The sequence below is a fragment of the Thyridium curvatum genome (assembly GCF_004353045.1).
Source record: "Thyridium curvatum strain D216 chromosome Unknown NODE_80_length_188492_cov_79.389520, whole genome shotgun sequence".
NCBI classification, from domain to species: domain Eukaryota; kingdom Fungi; phylum Ascomycota; class Sordariomycetes; order Thyridiales; family Thyridiaceae; genus Thyridium; species Thyridium curvatum.
The window spans coordinates 77,007-104,705 of record NW_022156835.1 but is presented as its reverse complement, the minus strand read 5'-3'; the positions used below and the strand labels follow the sequence as shown (position 1 = coordinate 104,705).

At 54.1% G+C, this 27,699-nt stretch overlaps 11 protein-coding genes across 11 annotated transcripts; 5 read left to right on the top strand and 6 right to left on the bottom strand.

The window, feature by feature from the left end:
- Window positions 1-599: 599 nt before the first annotated feature.
- On the bottom strand, window positions 600-3,189 carry E0L32_010198 (uncharacterized protein; the record flags this gene model as incomplete). Its single annotated transcript, XM_031132790.1, has 4 exons — window positions 600-823; window positions 881-1,683; window positions 1,878-2,062; window positions 2,437-3,189. 4 exons carry the CDS (start codon window positions 3,187-3,189, stop codon window positions 600-602), a joined length of 1,965 nt encoding a protein of 654 aa, XP_030989842.1.
- Window positions 3,190-3,496: 307 nt separating this feature from the next.
- Window positions 3,497-4,709, bottom strand: E0L32_010197 (uncharacterized protein; the record flags this gene model as incomplete). Its single annotated transcript, XM_031132789.1, has 4 exons — window positions 3,497-4,092; window positions 4,163-4,409; window positions 4,482-4,626; window positions 4,696-4,709. 4 exons carry the CDS (start codon window positions 4,707-4,709, stop codon window positions 3,497-3,499), a joined length of 1,002 nt encoding a protein of 333 aa, XP_030989841.1.
- Window positions 4,710-5,731: 1,022 nt separating this feature from the next.
- On the bottom strand, window positions 5,732-6,682 carry E0L32_010196 (uncharacterized protein; the record flags this gene model as incomplete). The annotated part of the gene is made up of 1 exon (XM_031132788.1): window positions 5,732-6,682. The coding sequence occupies one exon, from the start codon at window positions 6,680-6,682 to the stop codon at window positions 5,732-5,734; it is 951 nt and encodes a 316-aa protein (XP_030989840.1).
- Window positions 6,683-8,178: 1,496 nt separating this feature from the next.
- Window positions 8,179-9,570, top strand: E0L32_010195 (uncharacterized protein; the record flags this gene model as incomplete). The annotated part of the gene is made up of 1 exon (XM_031132787.1): window positions 8,179-9,570. The coding sequence occupies one exon, from the start codon at window positions 8,179-8,181 to the stop codon at window positions 9,568-9,570; it is 1,392 nt and encodes a 463-aa protein (XP_030989839.1).
- A 1,318-nt stretch (window positions 9,571-10,888) lies between these two features.
- E0L32_010194 (uncharacterized protein) lies at window positions 10,889-11,406 on the top strand (the record flags this gene model as incomplete). The annotated part of the gene is made up of 2 exons (XM_031132786.1): window positions 10,889-10,961; window positions 11,015-11,406. The coding sequence occupies 2 exons, from the start codon at window positions 10,889-10,891 to the stop codon at window positions 11,404-11,406; spliced, it is 465 nt and encodes a 154-aa protein (XP_030989838.1).
- Window positions 11,407-11,605: 199 nt separating this feature from the next.
- Window positions 11,606-13,194, bottom strand: E0L32_010193 (uncharacterized protein; the record flags this gene model as incomplete). The annotated part of the gene is made up of 5 exons (XM_031132784.1): window positions 11,606-12,139; window positions 12,263-12,483; window positions 12,543-12,577; window positions 12,630-12,698; window positions 12,770-13,194. The coding sequence occupies 5 exons, from the start codon at window positions 13,192-13,194 to the stop codon at window positions 11,606-11,608; spliced, it is 1,284 nt and encodes a 427-aa protein (XP_030989837.1).
- Window positions 13,195-15,158: 1,964 nt separating this feature from the next.
- E0L32_010192 (uncharacterized protein) lies at window positions 15,159-17,440 on the top strand (the record flags this gene model as incomplete). The annotated part of the gene is made up of 7 exons (XM_031132783.1): window positions 15,159-15,662; window positions 15,744-15,870; window positions 15,942-16,037; window positions 16,102-16,452; window positions 16,508-16,606; window positions 16,664-17,343; window positions 17,411-17,440. The coding sequence occupies 7 exons, from the start codon at window positions 15,159-15,161 to the stop codon at window positions 17,438-17,440; spliced, it is 1,887 nt and encodes a 628-aa protein (XP_030989836.1).
- A 713-nt stretch (window positions 17,441-18,153) lies between these two features.
- Window positions 18,154-20,058, top strand: E0L32_010191 (uncharacterized protein; the record flags this gene model as incomplete). Its single annotated transcript, XM_031132782.1, has 6 exons — window positions 18,154-18,193; window positions 18,250-18,378; window positions 18,435-18,466; window positions 18,532-18,842; window positions 18,902-19,028; window positions 19,087-20,058. The coding sequence occupies 6 exons, from the start codon at window positions 18,154-18,156 to the stop codon at window positions 20,056-20,058; spliced, it is 1,611 nt and encodes a 536-aa protein (XP_030989835.1).
- A 162-nt stretch (window positions 20,059-20,220) lies between these two features.
- On the bottom strand, window positions 20,221-23,272 carry E0L32_010190 (uncharacterized protein; the record flags this gene model as incomplete). Its single annotated transcript, XM_031132781.1, has 5 exons — window positions 20,221-21,182; window positions 21,253-21,889; window positions 21,941-21,965; window positions 22,155-23,095; window positions 23,183-23,272. 5 exons carry the CDS (start codon window positions 23,270-23,272, stop codon window positions 20,221-20,223), a joined length of 2,655 nt encoding a protein of 884 aa, XP_030989834.1.
- Window positions 23,273-23,724: 452 nt separating this feature from the next.
- On the bottom strand, window positions 23,725-25,948 carry E0L32_010189 (uncharacterized protein; the record flags this gene model as incomplete). Its single annotated transcript, XM_031132780.1, has 2 exons — window positions 23,725-25,586; window positions 25,648-25,948. 2 exons carry the CDS (start codon window positions 25,946-25,948, stop codon window positions 23,725-23,727), a joined length of 2,163 nt encoding a protein of 720 aa, XP_030989833.1.
- A 1,042-nt stretch (window positions 25,949-26,990) lies between these two features.
- Window positions 26,991-27,554, top strand: E0L32_010188 (uncharacterized protein; the record flags this gene model as incomplete). Its single annotated transcript, XM_031132779.1, has 2 exons — window positions 26,991-27,249; window positions 27,331-27,554. 2 exons carry the CDS (start codon window positions 26,991-26,993, stop codon window positions 27,552-27,554), a joined length of 483 nt encoding a protein of 160 aa, XP_030989832.1.
- Window positions 27,555-27,699: the final 145 nt, after the last annotated feature.

The window sequence follows — 27,699 nt, the reverse complement described above, 5'->3', positions numbered from 1 at the left end:
CCAGAGCGACAGCCAACACTCCATCTCGAAGCAGTGAACGGAACGCGTCAAAGTTTTTGGCCATTGCCTGTAAGCAGGCGTACAAAATCGGTCTTCCACATGTGAAAGCAGAAAAAGACTATTGCGGTGGAGAGGTATGGACTTTTATGGCGATTAACTGATTTATTATTCGCTCGGCGAAAACGCGGCAAGACCCGGGCTAGCGGCGTTCGTAGTCCGGTCGGTCCGGTTGCGGAGGGTGCTTACACGCATGCTAGACCTTCACTGGGACAGTAACGCACTTCAAATGACGTGACCTCGCTTCTGTTTTTCCCGAAGAGAATTACCACTGAGTGAAAGAAAGGAATCATAGACTTTTATTATTCGACCTGTTCTTGTTCTACCTGGCAGCGTGTACTCGCCGGCTTTTGGTTCGCGATGCGCCAAAATTCATTAGTTGCCTTGCAACCAGATGGATAGCTATTGTTTTTTTTTCGAGGCCAAGAGCACTTCCGTTCTCCTGACATCGATCCGTTGTGTGCTAGTATTGCTTGCCGTACCCTTCCGAACTGTCCCGGTCCTTCTCCATATCCTCTCTCGTGGCCACGATTGCTTGATATCTAGAACGGAGCCGGCTCCTCGACCACAACTCGAAACTTGACCTGCTTGCGTCGCTCAAGGTCGAGTTTGTACACAACGAGTGGGCCGGGGTCGGCAGTATACTCGCTCTGGATTGCCTCAAGGAGACCGCCGAGTTGGGGGCCCAGGACCTCGGGCTTGGCAGGCCAGTATACCTTGTTCAACGAGCGAAAGGCGATCTCGTCCTCGGTGTGTTCCAGGGGCCCTGTGATAAGGGAATGTCAGCATGCGGTATTGCCTCGGTACGTTGATGTAATCTTACTGTCCTTGCGGCCCCGGCGAAAGATGAGATAGAATTCTTCAAGATTTTCGAAGCAGTCCAGGAAGCCCGAGACCTCAACAGGGCACATCCTGAAACGATGGTGGACTTCAGTGTCAATCCTGACGCACCAACAAGCAAAGGGGGTCATAAGACCCCTGTGTTTACTGGTGTAGCACGGCAACATGTCCCGGGAAATGAAAAGGCCGACTTTCTTGAAGGGTCGCATCACCTCGAGAATATTATCGTAACCCGTGTTGTCCCGACTAACATTCCACTGATGGCTCCTCCACTGGAAGCTCTCCACCTGGCTGACACCGGCCATGCCGTTCTGCAAGTCGAAAAAGACCAAGTCGTTCGCCAGGTCGACATACTGGAGATACTTCCACTTGACGTGCGCCGGGTCGGCACGCTCCTCGATGCTCTTTCCGACAGCTATGCGAGCTTGGGGGTCGTCGCCTTTGAGACTGGAGACGGCGTCTAGGTTGTGCCGAGTGCGATGAATCGAGTCGTCCTTGTGCTTGGGCATGACCAGGAGTTTGATTGACCAGCTGCCCCAGAGGTGAGGGGTGGTCAGAACCTTGCGGACGCGGAAACCATGGACCGCATTGTCCGTGATGACCAACTCCCAGATGCGGAATCGGATTTCGGCCGGGAGCTTGGCGAAATGCTTGAAGAGAGTCGGGGTTTCCTCCAGTCGCTGACTGGCTCTGAGAGCCTTGGAGTCCTCCCCCTTGGCCCGTTTGCCAGCCTGGGCTGCTGGCGGAGCAGTGCTGAGCTTACGCTTCTTTGGAGGCATCTTGGTGCTTGGGTCTACAAAAGATTTCGGTCAGTCAACGTAGACGATATGAAACTGATGTATCGTGACAGTTGGGTGATGTATGTCTCGTGATGAGCGCTTCGAGGTGAAACCGATGAGATGGTGTTCACTTCAGGCTCAGAATGAAGTGCATCATCAGATGCAATCGAGACGACACACTGTGAAATGGCCATTACTTACAGGTTTGCGAGTAGCTCTTTGTCGAAAGACGCACGGTCAAGATGTCTCATGAATGTGCAAAAGGGGTTGGGCTCGATCTCCCAGTGTGGGTGGGAATGGAAGAGTTTGGTCAAGGCCTGGAGAAGAGATGGATGAAGGATCAAGAGATATTTATATTCAAGAATAGGCTGGGCTAGAGCTCGGACCTAGCCTTGTCACAGGTCGAAGATGGGATGATTCAAGCTGGAGGTGAATTGAAAAGTATCGAACAACTTATCGCATCATGAGCACGTGCCACTTCTTTCGACGTCACAGCCCAGGGGAAATTAGAAGATGAGCTTCTAGGAAGCAACTGCAGGTCAGTGTGCATGTTTGTGAACAGCGTTGTGGTAAGAGTTAGTGGTGCGGCTTTGTTCAGAGTGGTAGACCTTTATGACTGTCAAGTGCGATGGGACATGACCACCGTACCTAGATAACAACTGGATAAAAATTGTTTGGAGGTTTGGATTCGTCTATATAGGCGCAAAAGTCACAGAACTTGACAAAGTTTGGATCGATTCCCATCGTCCATCCCAAGCACCTGTTGGTTCAGAAATGCCACCGCATCGTCCATACCCCGAGGGGAATTGAACCAGTGTCCTCCAGCCTGGTATTCTTTCCACTCAATCTGAGCACCAAACTCACTCAATATGTCTCTCAATCTTCGGCCGTTCGGTATCCAGACTAGCGGATCATTGGCACAATGCTCAAGCAACATGGGCGTATTTTGAAGAACCTCATTGTGAGCCGGAACATCATCCAGGCTGAGAGCAGATCTCATCTCCTCAAGGGATCGGCCGGCAAGAGGGCAACGAGCAGAGAAGCCCATGAAAGCAGCCAGTCTCCGGACACCATCCGGATTCGGGGGCACATCCAGGTTGATTAGCATGTGCACACTTGTCGCTGCACCCATACTGATCCCGGCCAGGATGACACGATCCCAGCGGCCTCCTAGAGTAGCCGCTTCGTTTGCCAAGATCGTCCGCAAGGGCGGAATTACTTCTTTAAGGCCCTCGATGGCCAGTTCTTCGCGCTCTGCAAAGTTGCGTACATTCCACACGTCGAACCACTGGTTCCAGATCTGCGGCGAGCTGGAGCACCTGCTCAAGGGGGCCTGCGGAAAGACCCAGCGAAAGGAGGGAAAGGCATCCATGATGGTTCGGCTGCGCGAATCGCGCCAGCGGTACAGCGATCCAGCGAAATTGCGCGCGTTACCGCCACGGCCGTGCAAGAAGACCACGGTATGCGTGTGCGCCGCTTTGGGTGCGACGGTGATGAATGGTATTTCGACCATGGTGGTTTCGGTCACGGGGTGTGTTGCTTGAGGAAACGGAAAGCACAGAACTTAGCCGCCTGGATATGGACGAGGGCTTTATGAGGTTTTATTTATACCCAGCACGATGGTCGCCTTGACGCGCACGATAAATCACCGGCAGCTTACACCCAATCATTTAGATGCCTAAAGTACCGAGTACCAAATCCGTGCGCGTTGAAATCACCGCTGAGTCCTAGTGACAGCAAAAACATCTTTAAAATGCAACCTTGGATCTAAAGCTTCTTTTGTCAGTAGATCCATCTTTGGCAGCAGCCTCCAGATCACATTAATGCCCCTCGACCTTCCTGGGCCTGTACCCCCTTTCGAGATACTCCAGTTCATCCTCTGTCAACTTGACTTTCAAAGCTTCAAGAGTGTCTTCGACTATTTTCTCGCTGCTGAGACCCAGGATAGGGCAGCATCCCTTGTGCAAGACCCAGGCGGTAGCCACCTGTGGCATGGTGATACCCTTGTCCTTGGCGACCTTCTCCACAGCATCTATAATCTCCATGTTGGCTTCTCGGAACCACACGTCGATTATCTTGTCTGATTGGCCTCTCACACTCTTCTGCTCCTCGCGGGGCTTGGCCAGGAGACCGCGGGCCAGAGGGCTCCACGGGATGACACCGACGCCCGTAGCCCGGCAGAAAGGAAGCATCTCGCGCTCCTCCTCGCGATAGAGAAGGTTGTAGAAGGGCTGCATGCTGATGAATTCGGTCCAGCCATTGAGCTTGGCAATGTACTGCAGGCGGGCAAACTCCCAGGCATACATGCTCGAGGCACCGATATAGCGGACCTTGCCACTGAGGACAATGTCATGCAGAGCACGCATGATCTCCTCTGGAGGAGTCTCTCGGTCTAGACGATGGATCTGAAGAACATCTGGATGGAGGAAGTCAGTTGGGGGCGTCCCGGCAGTGGAAAGGGGAGAAGAATATGGAGAATGCCATACCAATGTAAGGAGTGTCAAGCCGCTCCAAGCACTTGTCCACCGCATCAAAAATGTGCTTCCTGCTCAGACCCATCTGGTTGACCAGTGGGCCGTCGTTCTTGGGAAGCGGTCGAGAGCCCTCGTCATCTGGAACTGGGAAGTAGACCTTGGACAGGATGACGACCTTGCTGCGGGGGATGTTGAATTGCTTCAACGCCTTGCCGACAATGATTTCCGACTTGCCATTGGAGTAGAAGTCGGCCGTGTCCTGAGCGGGCGGTTACCACGAAGTTAGGTGACTCATCCAGGAAGACCGGTTGATCCGTGAAGGCCGACTCACCCAGGTGTTGATGCCGCAGTCATAGGCCTTCTTGATGACCTTGAGACTTTCTTCCTCGTCGAGAACCCAGGGGCTCCATTTACTGGAACCATAGGACATGCATCCCAAGATGACTTTTGACACCTTGAGGCCGCTGTTGCCAAGTCTACACGATCAATAAATTAGCGCCAGTCCCTGTGCTTGGGAGACTTGTCCCTAGTGGAAATGTACATACCGCGTATACTCCATGGTGATTTAAGTTCTAGAGTTCAAGATTGAGGTGAAACGACTATCTACGAAGCTTGCTGTTGCAAAGTGTGGACAGACTTCCTTCTATATAACAACGTAGAACTGAAGCGGGGTGCATCGGAGATTGTGATAGCTTGGTGAAGCTTTCACGGCTTTGGTTCTTAGCTTCTTAGGCGTTAGGCAAAGCGGGTTAACACCGAGACGTCCATCTGCTAGCGCCACACCACCTGCCCACAATAAAGTATCGTGTGCTGATAATCGACGGACCTAGGTCGGCTGTAGACTTCATTTTGCCCGGTTTACCGCAGGAAATTGCACTAGCCGTGTTGTCCTGCCGTCTTTTCCTGTCGGCAGTGCTGCGCCGAGGGTCGAGCATGATCCTCACGATCGACACGAATTCCTTCAGTCAGACAGACAACCCGCGTTTCTTGCTCAGCTGCACGTGGGAGGCCCCTGCCCCACTCGAACCCATCGAAAATTCCGCGCCTCGCTTTTGGGCTTCCCATTCTCTCCTCTCCCATTCACTCACACTTCTTGCTCGCGATGGAGCCGTACACTGGGTTGGAATAGGACAGGCGTGGAGTTGCTATGGTCTCGTCGACTTGGCAGTCATACATGACGTGGCCTTCGCTTGCCAATGACTCTTGCTATCTTCTTTACAGTGGCATGCCTGTGATGCCAGCCTCTCGATGATGGGACCGGGACCGGGTACCAACCATGGCACGCCCAAGGTGAGTACAAAACAAACGGATATTAAATTGGGCTATTCGACCTCTGATTCACCATGGTGTTTGGCTCTCATTCCATCCGAATATGAATGCTTCTTTGCCCCGAGATTCTCTGGACTAGTCCTCGAGCCGAAGCTCAACCTCCTATGGGACCCGTCTTGTTAAAGTTGTGGCAGACATACTTTGTACCAGACTACAAGGTTGGAAGACACTTGTTCTGTTTCGACGCCCGTCAAAATGACATGTTGAAAAGATGATATTGATATTGATATTGAGTTGGGTTTGGGTATTGATTTAGGACCTCGACTCCCTTTGGTCCCCTTCAGCCTCCCCTTCAGCCTCTTCGACGTGCCCTGGGTGATGCCGGAACTCGTACGGGGAGCCCTCTCGCGAGCGAATAAAATTGTCTACCCGGTCTTGCCTGTTCAGAGGAGCTGTTATAAACTGCTGGGCTCGGAGATCCCGGCTCAGTTTCCTGTTTTGTTCCTCTTGCATCTCCATAAAAGACAGCGAACGCTTCCCGGCTGTCGTTGCTCGGCCCCATACACCGATCCCGATGAGCAGCACGATCGCGGCTGCAAACAGGCTGTTGGACATGTATAATGGCTCTTGCTGCTTCTTTCCGTCTCTCTGCTCGTGCCAATTCTCCCAGTCCTCCCATGTTGCGTTATGCGCGGCCGAGCCGGGGTGCTGGCGCCATGCCTTTTCCGCCTCGCGATATGTATTGTGCATGTCGGCCTGCCCGTTCCATCCTGCTCCATACAGGTCATACTGCCGCCGCTTTGCCGGGTCGCAGAGGATCGCATTAGCCGCGACAACAAGACGGTATCTTTCGATCTTGGTCGAGCGAGATACGGTGCGTGAGGTATGGTGGTGGCGGTCGGGGTGGTACAGCTTGGCTAGCTCGTAGAATCTCGATTTGCTGTACGGGGCACTCTTTTCCTGGCCGAAGATTTCGTAGGGCGTGGGCTTCGGTGTCGTCGGCCACTGGAGGTGATGGTCGTCTCGACGAGGGTGGGATGGGTGGGAGGAGTGATGGTGATGTTCATCGGGCTTGTGGGGGTGGCTTCCATGAAGCACCGAGGCCGCTCGCAGTTGTCGTGATGTATGCTGCCATTGCGACGATCTAATGAGATTCATAGGCCGTGAGCTCGGCAAGGGCGCGGTGCACATCCCCGTCGCAGTGAGGCCATGTTGGACGGGACAACAAGCGCAGAAGGGCAGGGCTGCCCGCTTGATATACATGCTGGATCAATCGGCTAGCATCTTGAAGGGAGAGAAGAGAAAGGGAATGGGGCAAGCTTCTCTGTTGCCTCTCCGAGGATAAGGGCCGAGAGTACCGCTTGGGAGTACGTGAAACAAAGTAGGTAGATGGAGATACTGTCAATTACTTTCCCGGTCGCAAAACTCTCCAGGGAAGGATGTCATCCGATCGGCCTTTGAGAGTGGAGGGGCGAGCGTGACCTGATGACGATGATGATTGGACTTTCAGTGAGGGTGGTGGAGTGTGGGGAGCTTCAGTGGCCGTCTCCTTCCGATTGGCCCTATCCATGGATTGATGCTACAGCACATGCACTGAAGCATGGGGCCAAATAAAGCTGGAGAGCTCTGGTTTGTACCCAGGACTTGCGCTTTTATTAGCACGAACCACGGCCTGGAACCAAACGCAAACGGTACAAAGGCGCTTCACAGGTACGGAATAAGTTTCACACCAGTCCCAAGTATTGCTGCGCTAGAGCAGGATTGGCAGGGCCCTTCCTCACCGCGGTTAACCTTGGTTACATGCAACTTGGTTACCGTCCGCATCTTGGACCCTGTGGGGATTTGCCATTTGGTGACCTGGCCGGGAGAATGAAATTTAACCTCAGCTTTGCCCCCCCAACCCCCCCTCCTGTCACGTGCACTTGCAATTTGCCCACGTTCTCCCTTCACCACTGACCTTGACCTAGCTTCGGTGTCGAGGAAAAAAAACACACTTGAATCACCAACCACACACTACTTCCTCTCTCACTACAGCCTCCCAATTTGACTACCTCCTTTGAATCGAACGCCAAAGTCGCAACGACTTTGCTCGTGAAATCTTTCTCAAGCATTTCTGATCTAATCTAGCGAAACGGTCTGCATCCTGACCTGCCCATCACCCAACAAACCCACACCCAAGGCTTCCCCGCCCTCATCTACCAACCCGAGGCGCACATCTTCTCGGCACCGCGAACCACCCTGATCTCCCTGCGGCTTCTTCGAGAGTCAAACGAAAGTCATCCAGGAATACATATACTACCTCGAAGTCGATTCTGACCTGGACCACCAAGTATTGGGCCCAGCTAGCCCTCGAGCCTTTCACCAAACGAAAATTGTGCTTCCCTTTGTGATATCTTCCGGCGTGGAAATCACTTGCACATCTACACCAAACACCTCTTCTCTATACCAAAGGCGCAACCTACTCCTCCGATGGCGGAAAACCTGGCAGAGAAGCTGAATGCGGCAACCTTGAGGTACTCGTGCCCGGCTATAGCATCTTCGGTAGTGCGCTAACACATCCAGCGATGGCGCCTCGTCAGAGGACTGGAAGAAGAGCTTGAAGCTTCCGGCCAAGGACACCAGGCAACAAACAGAGGCAAGAGCTTTGGAACCTTATCTCTATTGGGAGGGACAAACACTAACCGGGTGTGCTTGTTCAGGATGTCACCAACACCAAAGGTCTCGAATTCGAGGAGTTCGGCCTGAAGAGGGATCTTTTGATGGGCATATTTGAGGCTGGCTTCGAGAAACCTTCTCCTATCCAAGAAGAGAGCATCCCTGTCGCATTGACAGGCCGCGACATATTAGCACGTGCCAAGAACGGCACCGGAAAGACCGCCGCATTCGTCATCCCCGCCCTCGAAAAGATCAACCCCAAAGTGTCCAAGATTCAATGCCTTATCCTCGTCCCCACCCGAGAACTGGCGATGCAAACCTCGCAAGTGTGCAAGACATTGGGCAAACATCTCGGTATCAATGTCATGGTGACTACTGGTGGTACCGGTCTGAGGGACGACATTCTGCGTCTTCAGGACCCCGTCCACATAGTGGTGGGCACACCAGGTAGAATCCTCGACTTGGCAGGCAAAAATGTTGCCGACCTCAGCGAATGCCCCATGTTCATCATGGACGAAGCCGACAAACTCCTCTCCATCGAATTTACTCCCGTCATCGAGCAATTGCTGCAATTCCATCCCAAGGACCGTCAGGTCATGCTCTTCTCCGCTACATTCCCTCTCTCGGTCAAGGACTTCTCAGACAAGAACATGGTCAGCCCCTATGAGATTAATCTCATGGATGAGCTTACTCTTCGCGGCATCACCCAGTACTACGCTTTTGTCGAGGAGAAGCAGAAAGTCCACTGCTTGAACACTCTGTTCTCCAAGCTGCAAATCAACCAATCCATCATTTTCTGCAACTCAACGAACCGTGTCGAGCTGTTGGCCAAGAAGATTACCGAATTGGGCTACTCTTGCTTCTACAGTCACGCCAAGATGGCTCAACAGGCACGCAACCGCGTCTTCCACGACTTCAGGAATGGTGTCTGCCGGAACCTCGTCTGCTCTGACCTGCTCACTCGAGGTATTGATATCCAGGCAGTCAACGTTGTCATCAACTTCGACTTCCCCAAAAACGCCGAGACATATCTTCACCGTATCGGACGATCGGGCCGATACGGACACTTGGGTCTCGCCATCAACCTCATCAACTGGGAGGACCGCTTCAACCTGTACAATATCGAGAGGGATCTTGGTACGGAGATTCAGGCAATCCCCGCCACCATTGACAAGAGTCTCTATGTATACGAGAACCCCGAGTCCATCCCCAGGCCCATCTCCAACTTCAAGCCTGGCGCACCCCAAGGATCTCAGCCAGCGTCTTCGCAAGCCTCCTCGTCTCAACCCCGCCCGCAACAACCTCTGGACGGACAGAACCCGAATGGACGTCAAGGCGGTTGGAATCAATCCCGGCAGCAGTACCAAAGTGGCCGAGGCGGCTCACGAGGCGGTCGTGGTGGTCGCGGCGGCGGCTACCAAGGCCAGCGCTCTCAAAACTTCAACGGCCCGCGGGGCGGCGGCCGGGGCAACCAAGGCCAGCCTCAGCAGTCATAATCGTGCACACCTTTCTCCCTCGCAATACAGTTGGGGAGGTCGAAAGATGCCATGATTATGCTTTGTTTTTCTTTTCCGCGTTTTGTTTTGCGTTGGATGTACATATTACAATCTCTGATCTATCTGCCGCTACCCACACCGAGTCGATTTCAACCTGGATGAGATATACTTTTCCACACGACACCATTTCTTGGGCGGACCGCGACTCAACTCTCGAAACCTCGATTACTACGTGGCATTTGATGCCAATTTTGGCACAATATCCTCCTGGCTTTGTATCATACCCCGTTCACCATGTCGCCTCGACTCGGTTTTTCAACCTTCATCACTCAAAGGCGCCGGCTGGGGAGCACTCATCGGCATAGAATTTGCATGCTGGGACGACGGTTAATGATTCGGCGCGGGAAGCCGAGCAATTTGCTGGAGATTTCATACCTTAGGAGGGATTGCGACCCAGCCCACCGCCCACGAACTCCTCAACAATTCTCAACTGGACGGCTTGTTGCTGCTGACACCAGCGGCTACTTGGTAGCTTGCTTCTGATGATCGACAACAACCCCGCACCTCCCTGGGGCCTGGTGGTATTCTCGGGATTGAATGGCGTTTTACGGATAAAAAGGTCTCCAAGGCGTTTGGTTGCACCTCAGCGAGAGACTTGATGGCGTTTTTGGGACCTGTGTATGGTCACGGGTTGGTCATTTTCGGATGTGATCACGATGTTGAGTGATGACATATCTGTTTCTGGCTGGACATTACGAAAGAGAGACTGGCGAACGACTCAACACCGTGTTGCTCAACTAGCCAGCCTGTCAGCTTCTGATGCTATCACGGAATAATGGGATGGGGATTCCCTGTCTACTCTGTGGTTAGCTGGAGATATCGCGCGAACCTCTCCAAAAGACAATGCGATGCACTCAGCAATGGCGGCTGGGTCCTGCATCGCTCTCAACACACGATGGAAACCGATAACAGCGACAAGAACATTTGAGGTGCATTCGAGCTGTGCTCCTGCTCACCTGTTATCCCACGGGAGATCTCCCATCTTCCGGGCACGACTCACCTTGGTTTTTGGAATGACCAGTCATCTGAACCACAAGGCCAAGATGATGGTTGTTGGAACCCTAAAAAAACACTAAAACACAATCAAAAAAATATCTTTTTTTTCTTTGGTAGAGACCCAAGGACGATGGAGGGCATAGCCGAGGTATTAGTCTCTTGCAGCTTGCCATCTGTCTACCCCCCTGCTCAACGCTGATACAGCTTGGCATCGTCTTGACAACCATAGGGCAATATACATTTGCTTTCTCTCCCACCCTTGATGTGTTCTCTCGTAGTCTATGTGCACGGTCGCGTTCGAGGCATCTACGCATGCAATCTTGCCGGCTCCCTGCGTGTGCCCGCCCACGTCCATTTTCTTGATCCCCTACCGCCCGGCTGCCCATAGCCGAGTCTGTAGCCCCTCTGCTGGCCGCACTGCAGGTTCCACCGGTCGATGGTGAGCACGCCGTCGAGGTCGATGACCGTCTTGGCGTTGGAGCCCCTGCACATGCACGAGAAGGCGAAGCCGTCGGGCATCTCGAGGGCGCAGCCCGTGCACGATCTGTGGTAGAAGCCGTCCTGCTGCGCGACGAGGGTGCCGTTGGCGAGGGCGCCGAGGCAGTACGGGAGGGGGATTACGGTCCGGTAGCACTGCCCCAGCTCGTCGCGGCAGCTGAGGGCGAAGCCGACCTGGCCGACGAGGGTCGGGTCCTGGCAGAGGCTGCGGATCGAGGAGCGCTGGGCCCGGGCGCCGTGGGCGATGGAGAGGCCGCTGGTCATGAGGAGGAGGAAGAGTAGGTGCATGTTGCTGGTGGGTGACGATGGTGGTTTTTTGGACTATGGCGGTGCAAGAGAACCACTGGTGTCTACCTGTGGAACCAATGATTGAGATTTATGAAGGATGATGCTGTTGCTGACGATGATATTGGGCGAAGAATAAGCGGAAAGCTTGCTTGCAAAGTGACTTGAAATCCAGCACCGGCCGGACTGCCCGTGTCTACCAAGAAAGAAGCACCGCCGTGGTTGCCTCGAGGGAGATGTTGACAGCCCCATTCTCGACAGGCACGACTTCGGTATCGCTCTTCACGTCCACCGGCATCCCAGGCCCATTGGCGCCGTCATAGGGCCAGTCCTGGCCGGCCCAAGTGATGTTCTTCAGAGCCGTGCTGCTTGGACCCCAGAGTTTTCGGACAGTGGCTTTCCGGACGTCCGCTCCTTGCAAAGTCACCCTGACACTCGTTCTGGGACGCCGGGATCCCATCTCATCTGTCCAGTATTCTTGATTCGTTACAGCCACTTTGGCCAGCCTGCCGTTGTGGTAACCGGCGTATGCGGAGATGTTCTTGTTCCGGGGCGGCTGCTGTGGCAGTTGAGCGACCTTGAGCTTGCCCTCTCGGCCGATGAAGTCGGCGACGAAGACGTGCCCGTAGAAGCCGCCGAGGAGATGGGGCGGGCTTGCGCGGGTGCTGTTGGGGTTCCACGCGGCGAAGGGGAAGTCCCGGCCCATTTGCATGTTGATGCGGTCGATGTTCTAGAAATCGCACCGGTTAGCAAATCTGTACGATATGGCAGGCAGAAGCTCGGGGGCCGGCGCGTGTCTGCTATCATGCATGGTGTCCCAGCCGTTGTAGGGCTGAGAATAAGGAGGACTCACAATACTCATCGCATATAGCATCCAGTCAACAGTCCAGACAGCACTGCCGAGGCTGGACGAGAGCTGTGCATCCTTGATCTTGTCGCCACTGCTACCCAGCGTGTTGCCGACTTCGCTCAGAACAGACTTCAACTCTTTGTATTTCTGCCGGATGCTGCTTATTTCCGGCTTGAATTGTGTAGATGTCAGATTGACTGTGTGATCGTGGTTTAGGAGTCCATCTGTACAAGTACGGATGTCAGTTATCCAGACCGTGATTCCAATGATTAATTTGACCTACTGTGCAATGTACTCTTCGAGCCGCGGGCCTGGTAGCTGTGGCCATTCTGTCAGCTCATTCAGGGTTTAAAACCTGTGGATGACTTACTAGTGCTCTGCCACCTGCTTGACTCTCGACATATCAATAACCTGAGATACATTGCTCATGAAGTTGTCACTGTAGCGGATCTGTCAGTCTGATGGTCCATGCCTTTGAGCCACGACAGGGCATAGCGATTAGACACTTACATTTTCCATCTCGGCTTCGTCTTCAAGTCGATTTCGGTTCCCTTGTCGTAGATCTGGAATACTCTCCCAGTCTTGGGGAACATCTGCACTTTTGCAGTAACGGTATCCATGTAGCTTTTCAACTCCCGCGCATAGAGTCTCGGGGACCAAGTCTTCTTGTACCTCCAGCCCTGGTCATCGTACACGTCCACTTCGTTTCCGATCTCGAGCGCCTCCAGTTTGTTGATGGTGCCCATCTCTTCAAGGCACTTTTCTGTAAATTTGACGGCGTTTGTGAGGTTGCATCTGGCTAGTGGTATGTCGAGAATGAACTTGATGTTTTTCAGCGTCTTGAAGCCTCCGAACCAATGCTTTCCAAAAGTGATGTTAGACTGCAAATTGTCTTTGCGGCCGTTGGGAAACGACCAGTCGGATTCTTGATTCATGTCGAATATGCTATGGTCCCTGTGAGGCGTGTTAATTCGAGGAGCCCGATCTATGTTGTAGAACGCAGCCTACATGGAAGTTCCCCCGACGCGGAATATGACGGGTGCGCCGGTCTTGTTGTGGAAGACATTAAAGAGGTTCTGCGAAAAAGTGCTGTTGAATAGGGGAAAGCTCGACGATTCTACAGCAAACCCAAGAAATGATTGGTCGATGATCTTGCTTGCGTGATCTGGAGGCAATCCGGGAGCGGTGATACGTAATGCCTGGGTTGCTACCCGCAAGCATAACAGCAGCTGAAACGATACAATACTGAATAAGCGTATCCAGGCCATGATGCGAGATTTTGACTTCGCGATGCTGATGAGTGGAATACCCAACCAAAAGTGCCGTCTCTTGCCAAGCCTTTATATAGCCCACGTGTAGAATACAGACTCACAACGTCACGATTGACTTCCAAGGAGGCTTTTAGCAACGGTGCGGTGGGCTTACGGTCAGACGCCGCCGGCAGTCTGACACAAGCCGGTGCCGAAATCCCGCCTCAGTTCACGCTTTTGGGAGCCGATGTCCCACAGGTGATGCCAGCTCTTAGTCAGACTTGGGCTACAACTGTGAATGCAGCCCGAGTCTCCGGGAGCCAATTGCTGCCCACGTTTCAATTGAAACCTACGCTTTGGTAGTTTGATAGGAGCAATGGTCCTAATCGTACAGCTTCATGCTCTTCGGGGTGGAGATCATTGGTCCAGATGAGAAGCAAGTCTCTTGGGCCCCAGGAATTAACCATACCCGGAGAAAGACCTAATCATCAACACTCCTTTTTCATGTCTTATAATGGTTCCTCACTTTCCATACCATTGACAGGCCACAGTTCAATGTTATTCGTGTCCAAGAGGAGGCTTACACTTCAATCGTAAATCGCATCCATGGATGCTAAAGCTTTTCTAGATAGTTCGATTGGAATGTTGCGCAGACCCGTGCTGTGGGATTCAACCCTTATCTTCTCACACCCTCACCCCGTGAAACGGCGGGACCTAGACCGAAATACTTTCATCTACAACGACCCATGACTAATCAGTAGCATCTTTGGAAGATGTTCTTGACGGTCCTTGTAAATCGCTGTAAAAGAGCAGTACTACGTAAAAGTGCTTTATCTTGCCTAACCTTATGACTGTGGTGACCACAGATCCAATCCTATTGTCAAGCACCAACGGTTGCTTAAAACAAAGGGGCGTTGTGCGTACCTGCCGTTTTTGGTAGGTGACTCGTAATCACCACACTCATGGGTATAGGATTTATACCTCATTCTGTTCTTTGAAATCTAGACCTAATGATCGCTATCAATTTAACTTGCCCCGAGTATGAAACCCTGAAGTTGCCTTTGAGCCCATTCCAGAGCGCAGAGAGATGTGAAGTCCAACCTCCCATATCTTGAGCAGTCCGCCAATGGCAATGCTACATGCATATGCAAATAATGAGTAAGTGCATCATCACATCAAACGATAGCAATCTGAATGGCTATCTTTCTCCCTTGAGGCTGCAACGAGGCGGGCAAGGTGTTATCCGGATCGTCCATCCTTCTTGGCACAGAGCACTATGGAGTTTCATCAACGCCAAGACTGTGATAGAGATGCGGCTTACGTGTGACTGCATCAAGTATTGGAAACAATACTGAGCATCGTCCGCATTTGGTATCTATCGACATCATCCAGCATTGCTATGGTTACCCTGTGTCGCCAGAATATGCAAAGATCCGCAGGACGCGCTTCACTGCTCGAGTAAGCATATGGCCGAGCAATTGTACTTTACAAGTGTTTATTCTGAAGTATATTATAGATACGTGTCGAATCTTTTATTCGAACGAACGCCGTGATCCTCAGGTTCTGCGTGAACTTGGTGGTCCCACATCCAGTATCGTCATCTACAATACTCTTGATCACTGTGACAAGCAGACTGAACGAAGGCCGCCATGCCAGTACCTCGACTCTTCTCGCTTCTTACCCTTGGTGTAGCATTTGCAGCCGTGGGGTCTCACGCCTTCGTGGTACCACGATCTGTGTATCAGGCACGACGCATTGTCGACGCATCACAACTCCTGCCAACGTATGACTACATCATCGTCGGTGGTGGGACATCAGGACTCACGGTGGCAGACCGCCTTACCGAAGACCCGGATACCACCGTGCTTGTTCTAGAGGCTGGCTCTATGCCCATTGCCGAAGATGTGCTCCCAGTCACTGGGGGTGGAACGCAGAGGCAGGTGTCTTACATTTATGTGTCGGTACCACAAAAGAACCTGGGCGGTCAAATCTTTCCAGTCATCCTGGGTAAAATGGTGGGCGGAAGTTCTGGCATCAACGCTATGATGTCGGCCCGAGGGTCTGCTGAGGACTATGATCGTTGGGGCAATCTGTTTGGCAAGCATAACAAGCATGGTTGGAACTGGCAAGGACTTTTGCCATACTTCAAAAAGGTGAGAAGTCGTCTCATGGCACGAGAATCGCACCTGAAAAAGAGTAGCCCTAGTGAATCGTGTACTAAAGTGAACATTCAGGCCTTTTCATTTAATCCACCGCCAGCCGACATTGTGGAAGAATTTGATGTGAAGTATGACGCCTCCTACTGGGGTACAGAGTCCGCCCTGGATGTGAGCTTTCCCAGCTATCAGTATCCGGGCCTACGTAAGTACTATTTTTGATATGGAATACCGTACAAATTGAGTTTTGGAGACTAACCATGACTTGTGGTCAAGAACCGATGATTCGGGCGTTCAGCGAGCTGCCCGGTATCGAATTTACTCGAGACAGCGGTGCAGGAGGCGCAGGAGTCTATTGGTTTCCAACTTTCAGTACGTTTTCATGTCCTATTGATACAATCAACAAATCCATCGTCCTTATTGAAGAAATTACTAGTGGACCCCGTCAAACATGAGCGATCTTACGCCGTCAACGCACATTACAGCAATCTTGGCCGCCCCAACTATCACCTCGCCGCCGACACACTCGTGCGTAGGGTTCTATTGCAACACGGAAGCGCCAAGGGTGTCGAGTTCACAATGCAAAATCAGACTAGTCCGACCCAATTAAAAGCCACAAAAGAGATTCTTGTCGCTGCTGGTGCTGTACACACTCCAAAGTTGCTACAGCTCAGTGGCATCGGACCAAAAAGGGTTCTTGATGCTGCCGGCATAGAGACTCTCGTCGACCTCCCGGGAGTAGGTCAAAACTTTCAAGATCATGCCAACCTTGGAGCCGAAGTCACTCGTAAGTATAAGTTGAGCGCCATATTATATAGTCACTGATAGTTGATGATGGGTAGTGGAGGGGCTACAGGCAATCCACCCAAACGGGAATGACCTTGTGACAGATCCTGAGTTTCGCAAGCTTGCCGAAGATCTGTGGGCTACCAACCGTACAGGTGAGTTTTGAGGATGCAAAACTGCCACTTCGATGCACCTGAGCCTGACCCAGACAGGCCCGTACTCGATAGCATACGGCAACATAGCGGGCTGGCTGCCTCTGACTGCTATATCCCCAGGCCGTTTCTCGTCCCTCGCTGCTGAACTCGAAAACCAGGATCACGGCGCCTACCTCCCTCCCGGCACTCACCCAACTGTAGTGAAGGGGTATGCGGCTCAGATGCGCGGACTCGCCTCTGCTATGCGCTCCAAGGACACCGTGTTTGCGCGGTACCTTGTCAACGCCACGACGGGGCCTCTCGCGCCCATCCTCAACCAGGCCTTTAACCGTGGCTCCATCAATGTCGACCCTGCGGACCCCTTCGATAGTCCACCCTTGGTCGACTTCAACGGTCTTAGCAACCCCATCGAGCGCGCCGTCCTGGTCGAGATGGTCAAGTTCTTGCGGCGGTACGTTTCAGAGACTACATTGGCTAGCCTTCAGGTCAACGAGACGCAGCCCGGGCCCGATGTCGTGACCGATGCCGAGATCGACGCTTGGCTCCCAAGCGCCCTCACTCCGAGCGACTGGCACGCTGCTGGCACTGCCGCCATGATGCCCCTGGAGCTGGGTGGCGTGGTGGACCAGACGCTGAGGGTATACGGCGTGAAGAACTTGCGCGTTATCGACGCGAGTATAATGCCGAGTTTGCCAGGAGGGAACACGTGTCAGGCAGTATACGCGATTGCTGAGAAGGTAAAGACTATGTCCTGATTCCTGTATTCTCGTTGGTTCTGTAAACTAACTGATTGCTCGTACCTAGGCTGCTGATTTGATCAAGTCAAACGCTTAGCACACGTAAATGAAGACGTACCGGATAAGGTGTTCTCAGATTAGGGAAATTGTGGCCAGTGCCGTTAATGTTCCGATAGTTACTAAGATCTGGTTCCGAGGTACTTACCTAACCTTGTTCGCTGTCGAGATCGTGGCTTTCTATGCTGCCAACCTACAATTCAATTTCGTAGCAATCATCGACGAAAATGCTGTGATTTAGCCTCATGATTAATCATGGCTCGTCTCGAGGGTCTAGTGATGCTCCCATGTCCTGACAGTATCAGTTTCTCTGACACATCAACACCGTTTAACCATGCTCGGGGAGCAACATGCTCGATTCATTTCGAGGCTAGAGAAGCGAGAAACTCGCTCTAGCGTCGCCGATAGTCGTCCGAGCTGAAGACAAGCGAATCCACCCACCCACCACACAGCCACTCACAAGGCGCATCCAGATCTTATCAGATCAATCAAGGGGGTGTCCGCGGTCTTCCGAAGAAGGCGTTCACAAAGTCGTGCCATTTTACAGGCTGTCGCCAAGACCGCCTGTTCTGTAACCCTTGTGGACGGACTTTTCGGGTCTTTTCACGACGCGATGCGGTTCGCCCTTGAGACAAAAAGCAGCACGCGAAGAAGCTGCAGGACTATCGTCGCCAATCTTCACTCTCGTCAAGAACTGTTTCTTCATTAACTTAACAAAGGAGGGAACTTTGACTAGCGTCATATGTGTTCAAGATGGGCGATGCGCAATGCACAATTGCTGTGGTTGGGCTAGGTGTGCCTTCAGCTTCCGTGTATGGAACGCAACATCGGATACTAACCTCGATCTAGGTGTTCTTGGCCTTGTGACGGTCAAGAATTTGCTTGAGGAGGGCTTTGACGTTACTGGCTTCGACCGAGAGCCTTTTGTTGGCGGGTTGTGGCACTACACCGAAGACGACAGGACGTCGGTTCTCCCAAGTTCGTCCTCCCGGGACGAGTCAAATTGAAGCGGAAAGTGTGTACTCACATCACAGCAGCCACTATCATCAATATCTCAAAAGAGCGGGTGAGACTATGAAGAACCAGCCTGAATGAAGATCCAGCCTCATTGTTAGACTAATACAGTAATAGGGTTGCTTCACAGATTTTCCTTTCCCAGAGGACACCCCGAGTCATTGCACCGCTGGGCATGTACAGCAATATCTCGAGAGCTACATAGAACACTTCAAACTGGCTCCACACCTGCGGTTGAGTACCTCTGTCAAGCGAGTTAGCAGAGATAATGTGGCGAACAAATGGGTAGTTGACATTGACGGTGCCGGCTCGGAGTATTTTGATAAAGTGATCATCGCCACGGGTATCAACAGCAGCCCCCATGTCCCGAAGCTGGAGGGAGTCGAGGCTTTTGAAGGTAAGTGCCTCCACTCTCGGGCATTCAAGAGGTAAGTCGATTATCTTCAAAGCACTGTCTCTTCTCTATTTCTAACGCGACCTATTGAAGGCCCGAGCAGTTCAAAGGTCAGAAGGTCGTTGTCGTCGGCCTGGGAAACACAGGTGCCGACACCTCTGTTAGTCTTGTGGGCCAAGCCGACAAGGTCTACCTTTCCCATAACCACGGTGCTATTATCGTAAGAACATCCACTATGTCATGGCTTGGAGAACACGGCTCACTGATTATCCGATTAGATGCCCCGGACTGTTAACGGCGGAATCCCCATTGACCATACTCTGACTTCCCGTATGACCAAGATTCAAAGCCTGTTGGAGTACTACCTTCCCTCAGTCTACGAAATGGTGTTCAACGCAGCACTAAAGAAGATACAAAACGCCAACTTCAAGCTCAAGCCAGAGTGGAAGGTCTATCCCGCACCCTCCCTCAAGCATGCCGTGCCGATCATCTCAGACAACCTGGTCGCAAACCTCGAGTCCGGCGCCGTGCAGTCCGTCGCGGGAATCAAGCGCGTCGTCGGCCCGCACGAGCTCGAGCTCGACGACGGCACGCGCCTCGAGGGCATCGACACCATCATCTGGGCAACCGGCTACCGGACCAGCTTCTCCGTCCTGGACCCGGAGGTCGACCCGACCAGGCACACGACGCCGCGCTGGGCCGCGGCCAAGGGATCCCGCGGGAAGCCCCTGCCCCGGCTGTACCAGAACGTCATCTCGCTCGACCACCCGGACTCGCTGGCCTTCATGGGCTGCGGGGCCTTCGCCACGGGCGCCTTCCCCCTGAACGACGTGGCCTCGATGGCGCTGGCGCAGGTCTGGAAGGGCGCCTCGCCGCTGCCGCCGCGCGGCGAGATGGAGCGCGCGGTCGACAGGCAGCACGAGTTTGTCTGCGGCGTCGCCGAGTCCGGCAGCGCGGTGCCCGGGTGGGTGCGGCAGCACGAGTGGATGGCGTGGGCGAACGCGGCCGCGGGCACGGGCGTGGACGAGTACCTCGGCTGGACGCTCGCGGGCTGGAAGTTCTGGTACCGCGACCGCGAGTTCTGCAGGCTGCTCGTCGACGGCATCTACACGCCTCACCTGTTCAGGGTGTTCGAGACGGGGAAGCGGAAGACGTGGGAGGGCGCGAGGACCGAGATCGAGAGGGTGAACCGAGCGGTTGCGGCGGCGAGGGCGGCGAGGGATAAGAAGGCCAAGGCGAAGACTGTGTGAGCCTTGCGAGATTTAGTTAATGGCTTGCCTTGGGGAGTGATATGTGACACTGTTGCAGGGATTTATTTCTCCTCCTTTTTTTCTTCTTCTGAGAATCTCATAGTATCATACAACCTAGGAAGTGCGTTCGACAGTTCCTACAATAACTTTACTCGCCCGAAACTACAGCCTCCGCGCCTGGGGTGTAATGTTGATGTCACGCGCATTGTCCGCGATATGTTGACCTAGCAGAAGACAAGCCTCATCCGTGCCCATGAAGGACAGAGCAAAGTCAGCACCTGCGCCATCACGGGCAGGGTCTCTCAGCTCGGCGTCGGCAATCCTCTCTTCGAGTCTCTGTAGAGCCGGCTGTAGATCGCGGGCTCCATCCGGAACGCCAGTCTCCGTCAGGAAGCCTGCCAAATCCATGATGTCCACGTCCGAGGAGGCGATGACTGGAGGCTTCTTTTCATCGTCACACTTGGCAATGATTTGCTTGCGTGCGCGCACAAATGCGTACCGGATTTTGACTGTGGCATCCATTCTCCTACCAAAGTGATCTGCGTCCATCTGGACGAGGACAGTCCAAGTCTCTGGCATGAGGTCTCTCATCGAGCAGTAGTACCGACCCCTAGAGCTGAGGTTATGGTGGTGCTCACGAGCAATCTTGTAGATCTCTGCCGGTAGGGGGCCAATCTCTACCAAATCTGTACTGCCGAGCGTAGAGGAGCTGGTGGAAAGAATGTAGGCAACGTGGGAAGCGATGCTGCCAGGGAGCATGCAACAATCAGTCGCCGAACATGCTCCAATGAGTTGAAGCAGTGCATTGGTGAACCGGACTGGACTCATATTCATGTCCTGAAGGAAGAGGCGGCAGGAGAAACCAAGTTCTTCCTGAATCGAGGGATTAACGCCTGGACCGAACCGCCGCGTGAAGAGTAGCTGCACAATAGGATGTGTCTCGATCTCCTGCGTTGCACCGACTGTCGAAAGTTCTTCCATACTGAAAGCTCTGGCATATCGTCCCAGGTCAAGGCTTGATGGATTGTCTGGAGACGCAACCTCTCGTGTAGACTTGGGATCCTGCTCGGTCGACGAGGATTCGTCCGTAGAGGTGGTGCACCATTTTCCGTATGGCCATGTCTCTGTCACGCCGTCGGTAAATGGAGAACCATTTCGACTTCAGCTCATTGCCATAAGGAATGCGAGACTTACGCGAAAGCACTTCGGTTGTATTCACTCCCAGCGTGTCAAATTGGCAGAGCAGATCCGAATCTGGCGTGAACTCGCATGTGTCGGCATAGTCCCTGGCCGACAGAGCCTTGTCCGTGTCTGAGAAGTGTAGGCCCACAAAGCAATATCGGGTGCCCCCGGGACGGGTGATATCAAGTACCGTGATGCCGGTGTTGTTGTCTCCGCCGTCGAATCCCATGTTGTGCGGCTCAACCAAAGCAGAATGAACCCAGTCAGTCGCTGGATCATAGGAAGTGCCGACCAGGAGACATGTCATGACGAAGGGAAAATGAACAGAAGAGTCGTCCCAGTCGCATCTAGGCCGCTCCGAGCTGGGAGGGCTGGTGAAGAAGGCATCGGCAAGCTTGATCTCTTCTGCAAGGGCGGGCTGGTTGCTTGGGTCGTTGAAGATCCGTATCAGACGCAGGCAGGTAGCCAGAACGTCATCTCCCTCGAGCCACTGATGGTGAACGACTGCAAGGCAGCGGTAGTATTTGCCAACGCGGGCGATGACGAAAAGCTGATGCCTCTCGCCCATGTTGGCGATATTTCTTCTTGTCAGTGAGGAGAGATGAGCATAATAACTTTGCAGTCGAAGATTCCGTTTTTGGAGCTGACTCTGGATTTCAGCTGTAGATGGTGGGCCCCTCGAATTAACCAAGGTACTTACTTCGTAGCTACCTAGTTTGCCTGTCCTGAGCGGGGTAGCCTAATGTTTCCCCCGCAATCAGCTGTACCACCACAATCATTTTAGCACCAAACGCCACCATTCAATTCACTCCCAGCGTTATCGTACATGCTTCGATGCCATTTCCGTCTGGCGCTGTCCAGCCAGCGGGGGCGACTCCTAATAGATGGAAATCTTCCCGTATTTGTCCACATACGGCCTGCTGTGCGCAGAAACGATGTAGCTCGTGTTTGCTCCATTTATCACATCCATGCCCTGCCAGCCATGGACATCCTCCATGTCCAGGCGGAACTTGGTCTTGGGTTTGTTGTCCTTGATGCGCCGCTTCTCGAAGAAGACGTAGGCCGCGTAGAAGGCGCCCGAGGTGTTGCCCGACCGCGGGCCCTTCTGGCCCATGAAATAGCGCAGGTTCGCGGCGGACGGCTTGCGGCCCTCCGGCGCCACCTCTCCCAGCGCACGCACGAAGGCCGCCTGGGTGATGTCGTGCTTGGTCAGGAGGGCCCGGATCTTCTTTCGCACCTCGTCGCAGGTGTCGAAGACGGGCACTGAGCCGGTGTCTTCACCGTCCAGCTCAATGCCACTGACGTCGAGGACAGCTGCCGCGTCCTCGGCCTCCTTCTTCTTGCCACCCGCGGGGGCAGCGCCGGCTGACTCGCCGGTCGACTTGGCCGTCTTGGCCTTCTTTGCGCCGCCGGGCCCCTTGAGAGGCAGACCGAGCACCTGGCGCTTCTGGAAGTAGATCGACGCGTTGTAGTAGAGGGCGCAGCCGTCACCGTCATGGGCTCCGGTGCGGTTCATGAAGTTGGCGTAGGCAGCAGGGCTGACGCCGATCATCTTCTGGAACTCACCGACCTTCATCGCGCCGGTCTCGATGAAAGTCCTGATCTTGCGCCGGACCGCGTTGCAGGTTTCGGTGACGTACGGGCTGAGACGCGGGTCGTCGTCGTCCATGTGAATCAGCTCGTCCGGAAACATGCGCTCCTTGTCAAACTCTTCTCCGCTGTCAGACTTGCGCTTCTTGGTGCCAGAAGAAGCGGCCTTCGTCGCTGCGGGCTTGGTCTTGGTCTCGCCAGCTGGGTTGGGGTTGACATTCTCATCCCCTTCGATGACCACGACCGGGTTCTTGCTGCTTCCGGGCTGAAGCACGACAACATCGCATGCATTAGATCAACCGACGCCGGCCACAATTTGCAAGTATACGGCACCAAGGATACATGTACTCACTGCTGCTCCACTCCCTGGGGGGATATTGAGCCTGTTGGGGTGATATTCACGGAGGTAGCCCTCCAGCTGCTGTGTGAATTGCTCTGACATTGCTCCCACGATATGAGTCGTATCTGTTCTAGAGAAGTAATCAAGGAATATGAGGCCAATGATCTAGCTTCCCGCAATTGAGTCGGAACGGTGCCAAGTTGCTGAGTACCTAACCTGGATGCTTGAAGCTTGTAATGAGTGGAGGACGCGACGCGTCTCCTCCAGTGTTTACTTATGATCTCACTCGCTGGAATGGGCTAGCGAGGCCCCCCGGCTCGGGGCGCTGGACCCCTGAACACTGGCCCGGAAGGACCAAGCCAAACCCGCGACAAGAGTGCCCATCATTTCGTAATTTTAGGGCGTCAACAGAATGTCACTGGTGGTGTCCAAGGTTGGAAGGGACAAACAACCAAGGGTGCTTTCCCGCGTATGTTAGAGGTAGTTTACCACTTTTTCACTTTGCGAAAAAGGCAATCGCAACGAGATATTGAATGCAAGTTCCACAATTGTTCCTAAATCAACTTGACAAGCGTCTTCTCGGTCCCCTCCAGCCAGGCGGCGTCTTTCCTGTTGATCATGCCGATACCGATACGCCGATATGCCCTGGGGATTGGGTCTCCCTCCACGGATACTGGTGACAGCAGAAGCAGCCGCAAGAACCCGATCGAGTTCTTGTAGAGAAGGAACACCTCCGCCCCCTGCGCGCGCTGCTCATCATCGGGCATGAAATCCAGCTCCATCTTCCCAATCGTCTTGCCCTCTCCGTCGAGCACTATCCCACTGATACCACCCTGCTTATCCTCAATATTTGCGCCAAAGTTGGCGTGGCGGAGGTGGCCGCGGAGAGTCAACTCGGCCGACTCGGTCCGGCCGTGCGGATCGAGCCCGGAGAGCTTCACTTCGTGGCCCACGACCTCGAACCCTTGCCCGTAACCGCGCAAGTCGATCTGGTACGGCCAGCGGACGGGACCCGGGTGCGAGGCCCAGGAAAATGAAGGGAAGCCCGGCAGCTTGGTGTCGTGGAACGTCGTGCCCGCCCGCGTCCATTCCAGGCTCTCGTCCAGCCCGGCCAGCCATACGCCAGCCGCGTACGGCGCCTTGATGTGTTCGGCAAACAGTTTTGCAATACCAGAGACGGCAGGCAGCCTATCCGAGGCGTACGTCAAGAGGCGCTCCGAGAAGGGCACGACGACGTTGCGGTTCCACCACGCCACGAACTGGGCCTGCTGCTGCTCGTCGCTTCGCTCCGGGATCCTGTCGCCGTCTGCGTGCTTCGCCGGCGGGTCGCGCCAGTTCTTCTGCATGCCCGTCTCCCACATGGTGTTTATGAGCTCGATGTGTTCGTCGGACAAGCTGTTCGGGTCAGACCCCATTGCCTCCAGCGCCGGCATCTTCAACATTTGTCCCTCGGTGCTGAGGCCCTTGCACAGTAGGCGGGGCACGCTGGCAAAGGTTTTGATATCGGACATCTCGTCAAACGTGGACGTCCGGGCGTATATGAAGTACTTGTCGCGGCACTCCCAGACCGGACCTTGCTTGGTGAAGTGCAGCGTGCGGGGTGAGAGCATGCGCTCCTGCATGCACCAGGCCCGCCGTGACAGAGGGCTGTCGGCGATCACGGGCGGGGTCCAGGTCGTCCCCGGTGGGCTGTTGTATGAATGGTAGAACACCAAGCTGCTCTCTTTCCCATCGCTCAGGGTGCTCGTGATCCTCACGCTGCCCGGGTGTTCGAGAGCGTCGTCGAACTCTAAATCCAAGATGCCGCCTTCCACGCCCTCGCTGATGTCGGCGGCGATGGTCAGCGTCCCGGAGGCGTAGATACCGCCCATCTTGGCGGATTCCTGCTCCCAGTCCCTTGCGGAGTCCTGAATGATGCAAATGGCATCTATCCAGATGTACGGAAGGCCGAGCCGGCGTGTGATGCGGATGGCGTCTTGAAAGGTCTTGGGCAACTCGTCGAAGCGAATGCGCTCCTGCCGGTCTTTCAAGGTTGCCGTCTCGGTCTTGTACAAAGCGTCGACGTTGCGGCCCCAGCAGTAACTCAGAGCGGCATAGAATCCCGGGTCGCCGGGCTCTTTGCTCCCGGGAGGGATGTCGACGAGACAAGCATCCGCGGCCTCGTCTTCTCCAAACGCTTGGAGGGCAATGAGCCGCGAAGGAAGCATGTCGAGAGGAGTCCCTCTCTTGTCCTCCGACCCTTGACCAGTGGCCAAGTCGGGGCCTGCTTCGGGCCTTCGGTACGGATCAGTGCATTTGTGCTCTTGAAGGCACTGCATGAGCGCGGCCTTTGTGATGAGATCGCTCAAGCCTGCCAGTGTCTCGACATCCATCTTGGGCTTGGTGAGCACGCCAAAGTTCGCCGCCGGGTCGTCCACTAATTCGAACCAAAATCAGCATTTGTGATGACAAGAAGGTATCCGGTGCGTCCGGCTCACTTTTCGAGACGTAGATACGTATATATCCTTTGCGGGCTCCCGTCTTGACATGGACGACAGCCTGGGTTCCCTCGGAATGCATCAACCGACACACCACGGTCGTATCGGGTGGGTTTGGGTCATCGGAGGACTTGTCATTGCTGCCTCTCAGAGAGTCATGAATCAGTTTGCACATGGGACATGTTTCCGAGCTTGAGTACAGCTCGTTATCAGATGCGGCGTGGATGTATCCTCCATCCTGGCGTAGGGCCTCGATGTTGATACCCTTGCACGATTGGCACAAGTCGTCGTTGTCGGCCATTGCTGGTAGGCCGTCTACCGGAGAAGATGAGTATGTATGATGAAGATGTTCACAGCGAGTCCGGAAACGAGCGGAGGGTCTTCTTCTTTCATATTCTGCGCGTATCTGTCTTCCGCGAAATCGTGGTGAAAGGCTGATCATCCTTTTCAGCTGCGGCTGCTGAGGCCTCAGCCACACTGCGCGCAGTAGACTAAAGCCACCCAGTGGTCTAGACGCATTCTCGATACGCATTTCTGGACCGAAATGGAATTAGATCGGATTTCGCCTGGGCTCTTGTGACTTGAATGCCATCAAGAGAGTCATGAAAGCGGGAGATGAACTCATGTTGCATATCGCAGAGGGTGAGGTCTGAAGCGTTTGACTACGCGACCATTTCGGCTCATTGATGATGCGACGATGTCCACCATTCAACGCGCGTTGCAGATCTCAGCTCGACATAACTACCTAGGTAGTTCCGCCTTGCTTTGTCCGATATTCTATCACAATGACCCCGGAACAGTCTACATGGATCCAGAATCAGATAAACAGCCCCAACTCCTGTTCATCTCGAATCGTGAGTGGCTCGGCGATATTGGGGCTGTATCTGCCCGCTAAAGCCGCGCTGTAGTCTGGTGAAAATGAGCCGCTGGATGCCTCCACGTTCACCAAGTTCCAGAACCAATTAGTGCTACCGGACCAGTCCGCATGGTGCCCGCTATGATGTAACTTGGGCGCATTCATGGTTTGACGTGGCCCGTGCATGCAGCCCAAATCAAGGAGGCAGCCTGAAGCAGCGCGTCTCCTTCAACATCCTCACTCTTCGACTGTGGCTGAGAATCTAGACCTTCGCATCCACCAACACCAACAAGCCAGGGGGGACATAGAAAGTCCATCTGCGCTCATGAGCATCTCGAGAACAGCGGGACAGTCATAGTAGATTGCGCCTGGAGCAAGAGATCCGGCCGTCCATTCCGTCGCTGTTCTGATCCTGGCTGCTGTACATTCGTCGTCGTCACCCTTTTTCTTCCGAGCCCTTGCAGCTCTGCTCCACACCGTCGCCGAGATGCACTTCCACGCCCTCACCTTAGCCGCCTTGGCCGGCCTCGGCGCCGCCTCCGCCTCGAACAAGACCATCCCCGAGATGTTCGCCTCATTTCCCAACTGCGGGATACTCGCCTACGCCGACGCCTGCAAGGATGTCAATTGCGACCCCACCAAGCTTTCCTGCGTGTGCCCGAACCCGGCCTCGCTGACCGTCAAGATGGGCATCCGTGTCGGCAAGGACTGCGACAAGGAGCAAACTGCTATCGATGAAGACTTTGGTGCGCCTTGCCCCCCCTCCGGAATGAACGTCTCACCAAATTTTCGTGCTTGCCATCGCTAACATGCACGGGCTCCCACAGATTCTGGCATGAAGCTGGCCGAGATCTGCGAGAGATTCGACCACGCGAGTCCTCCGGCCAGCGAGATGTCGGCCGCTTCGTCGGTCATCGCTTCTAGGGTGTCCTCCGTCAAGTCATCGGCCAGCGTCGCCCAGACGGCCAAGGCCACCAACGCAGCACCTGTAGTGACGCAGATGCCTCTTGCCGTTGTTGGCGCCGCTGCTATGGCCGCCCTGGCTCTCTAAAGCTCTAGCAAGAGAGGTGTGGCTCATCAAGTTTTGGAAAACTCGACGAGAGTCGTCGATCCCTTTTGTAATATATATCACGTGCCTGTATGAACGCATAAGGATACCCAGCATGGTTTAGATCTCTGTCTTGTTCTCCCACCAG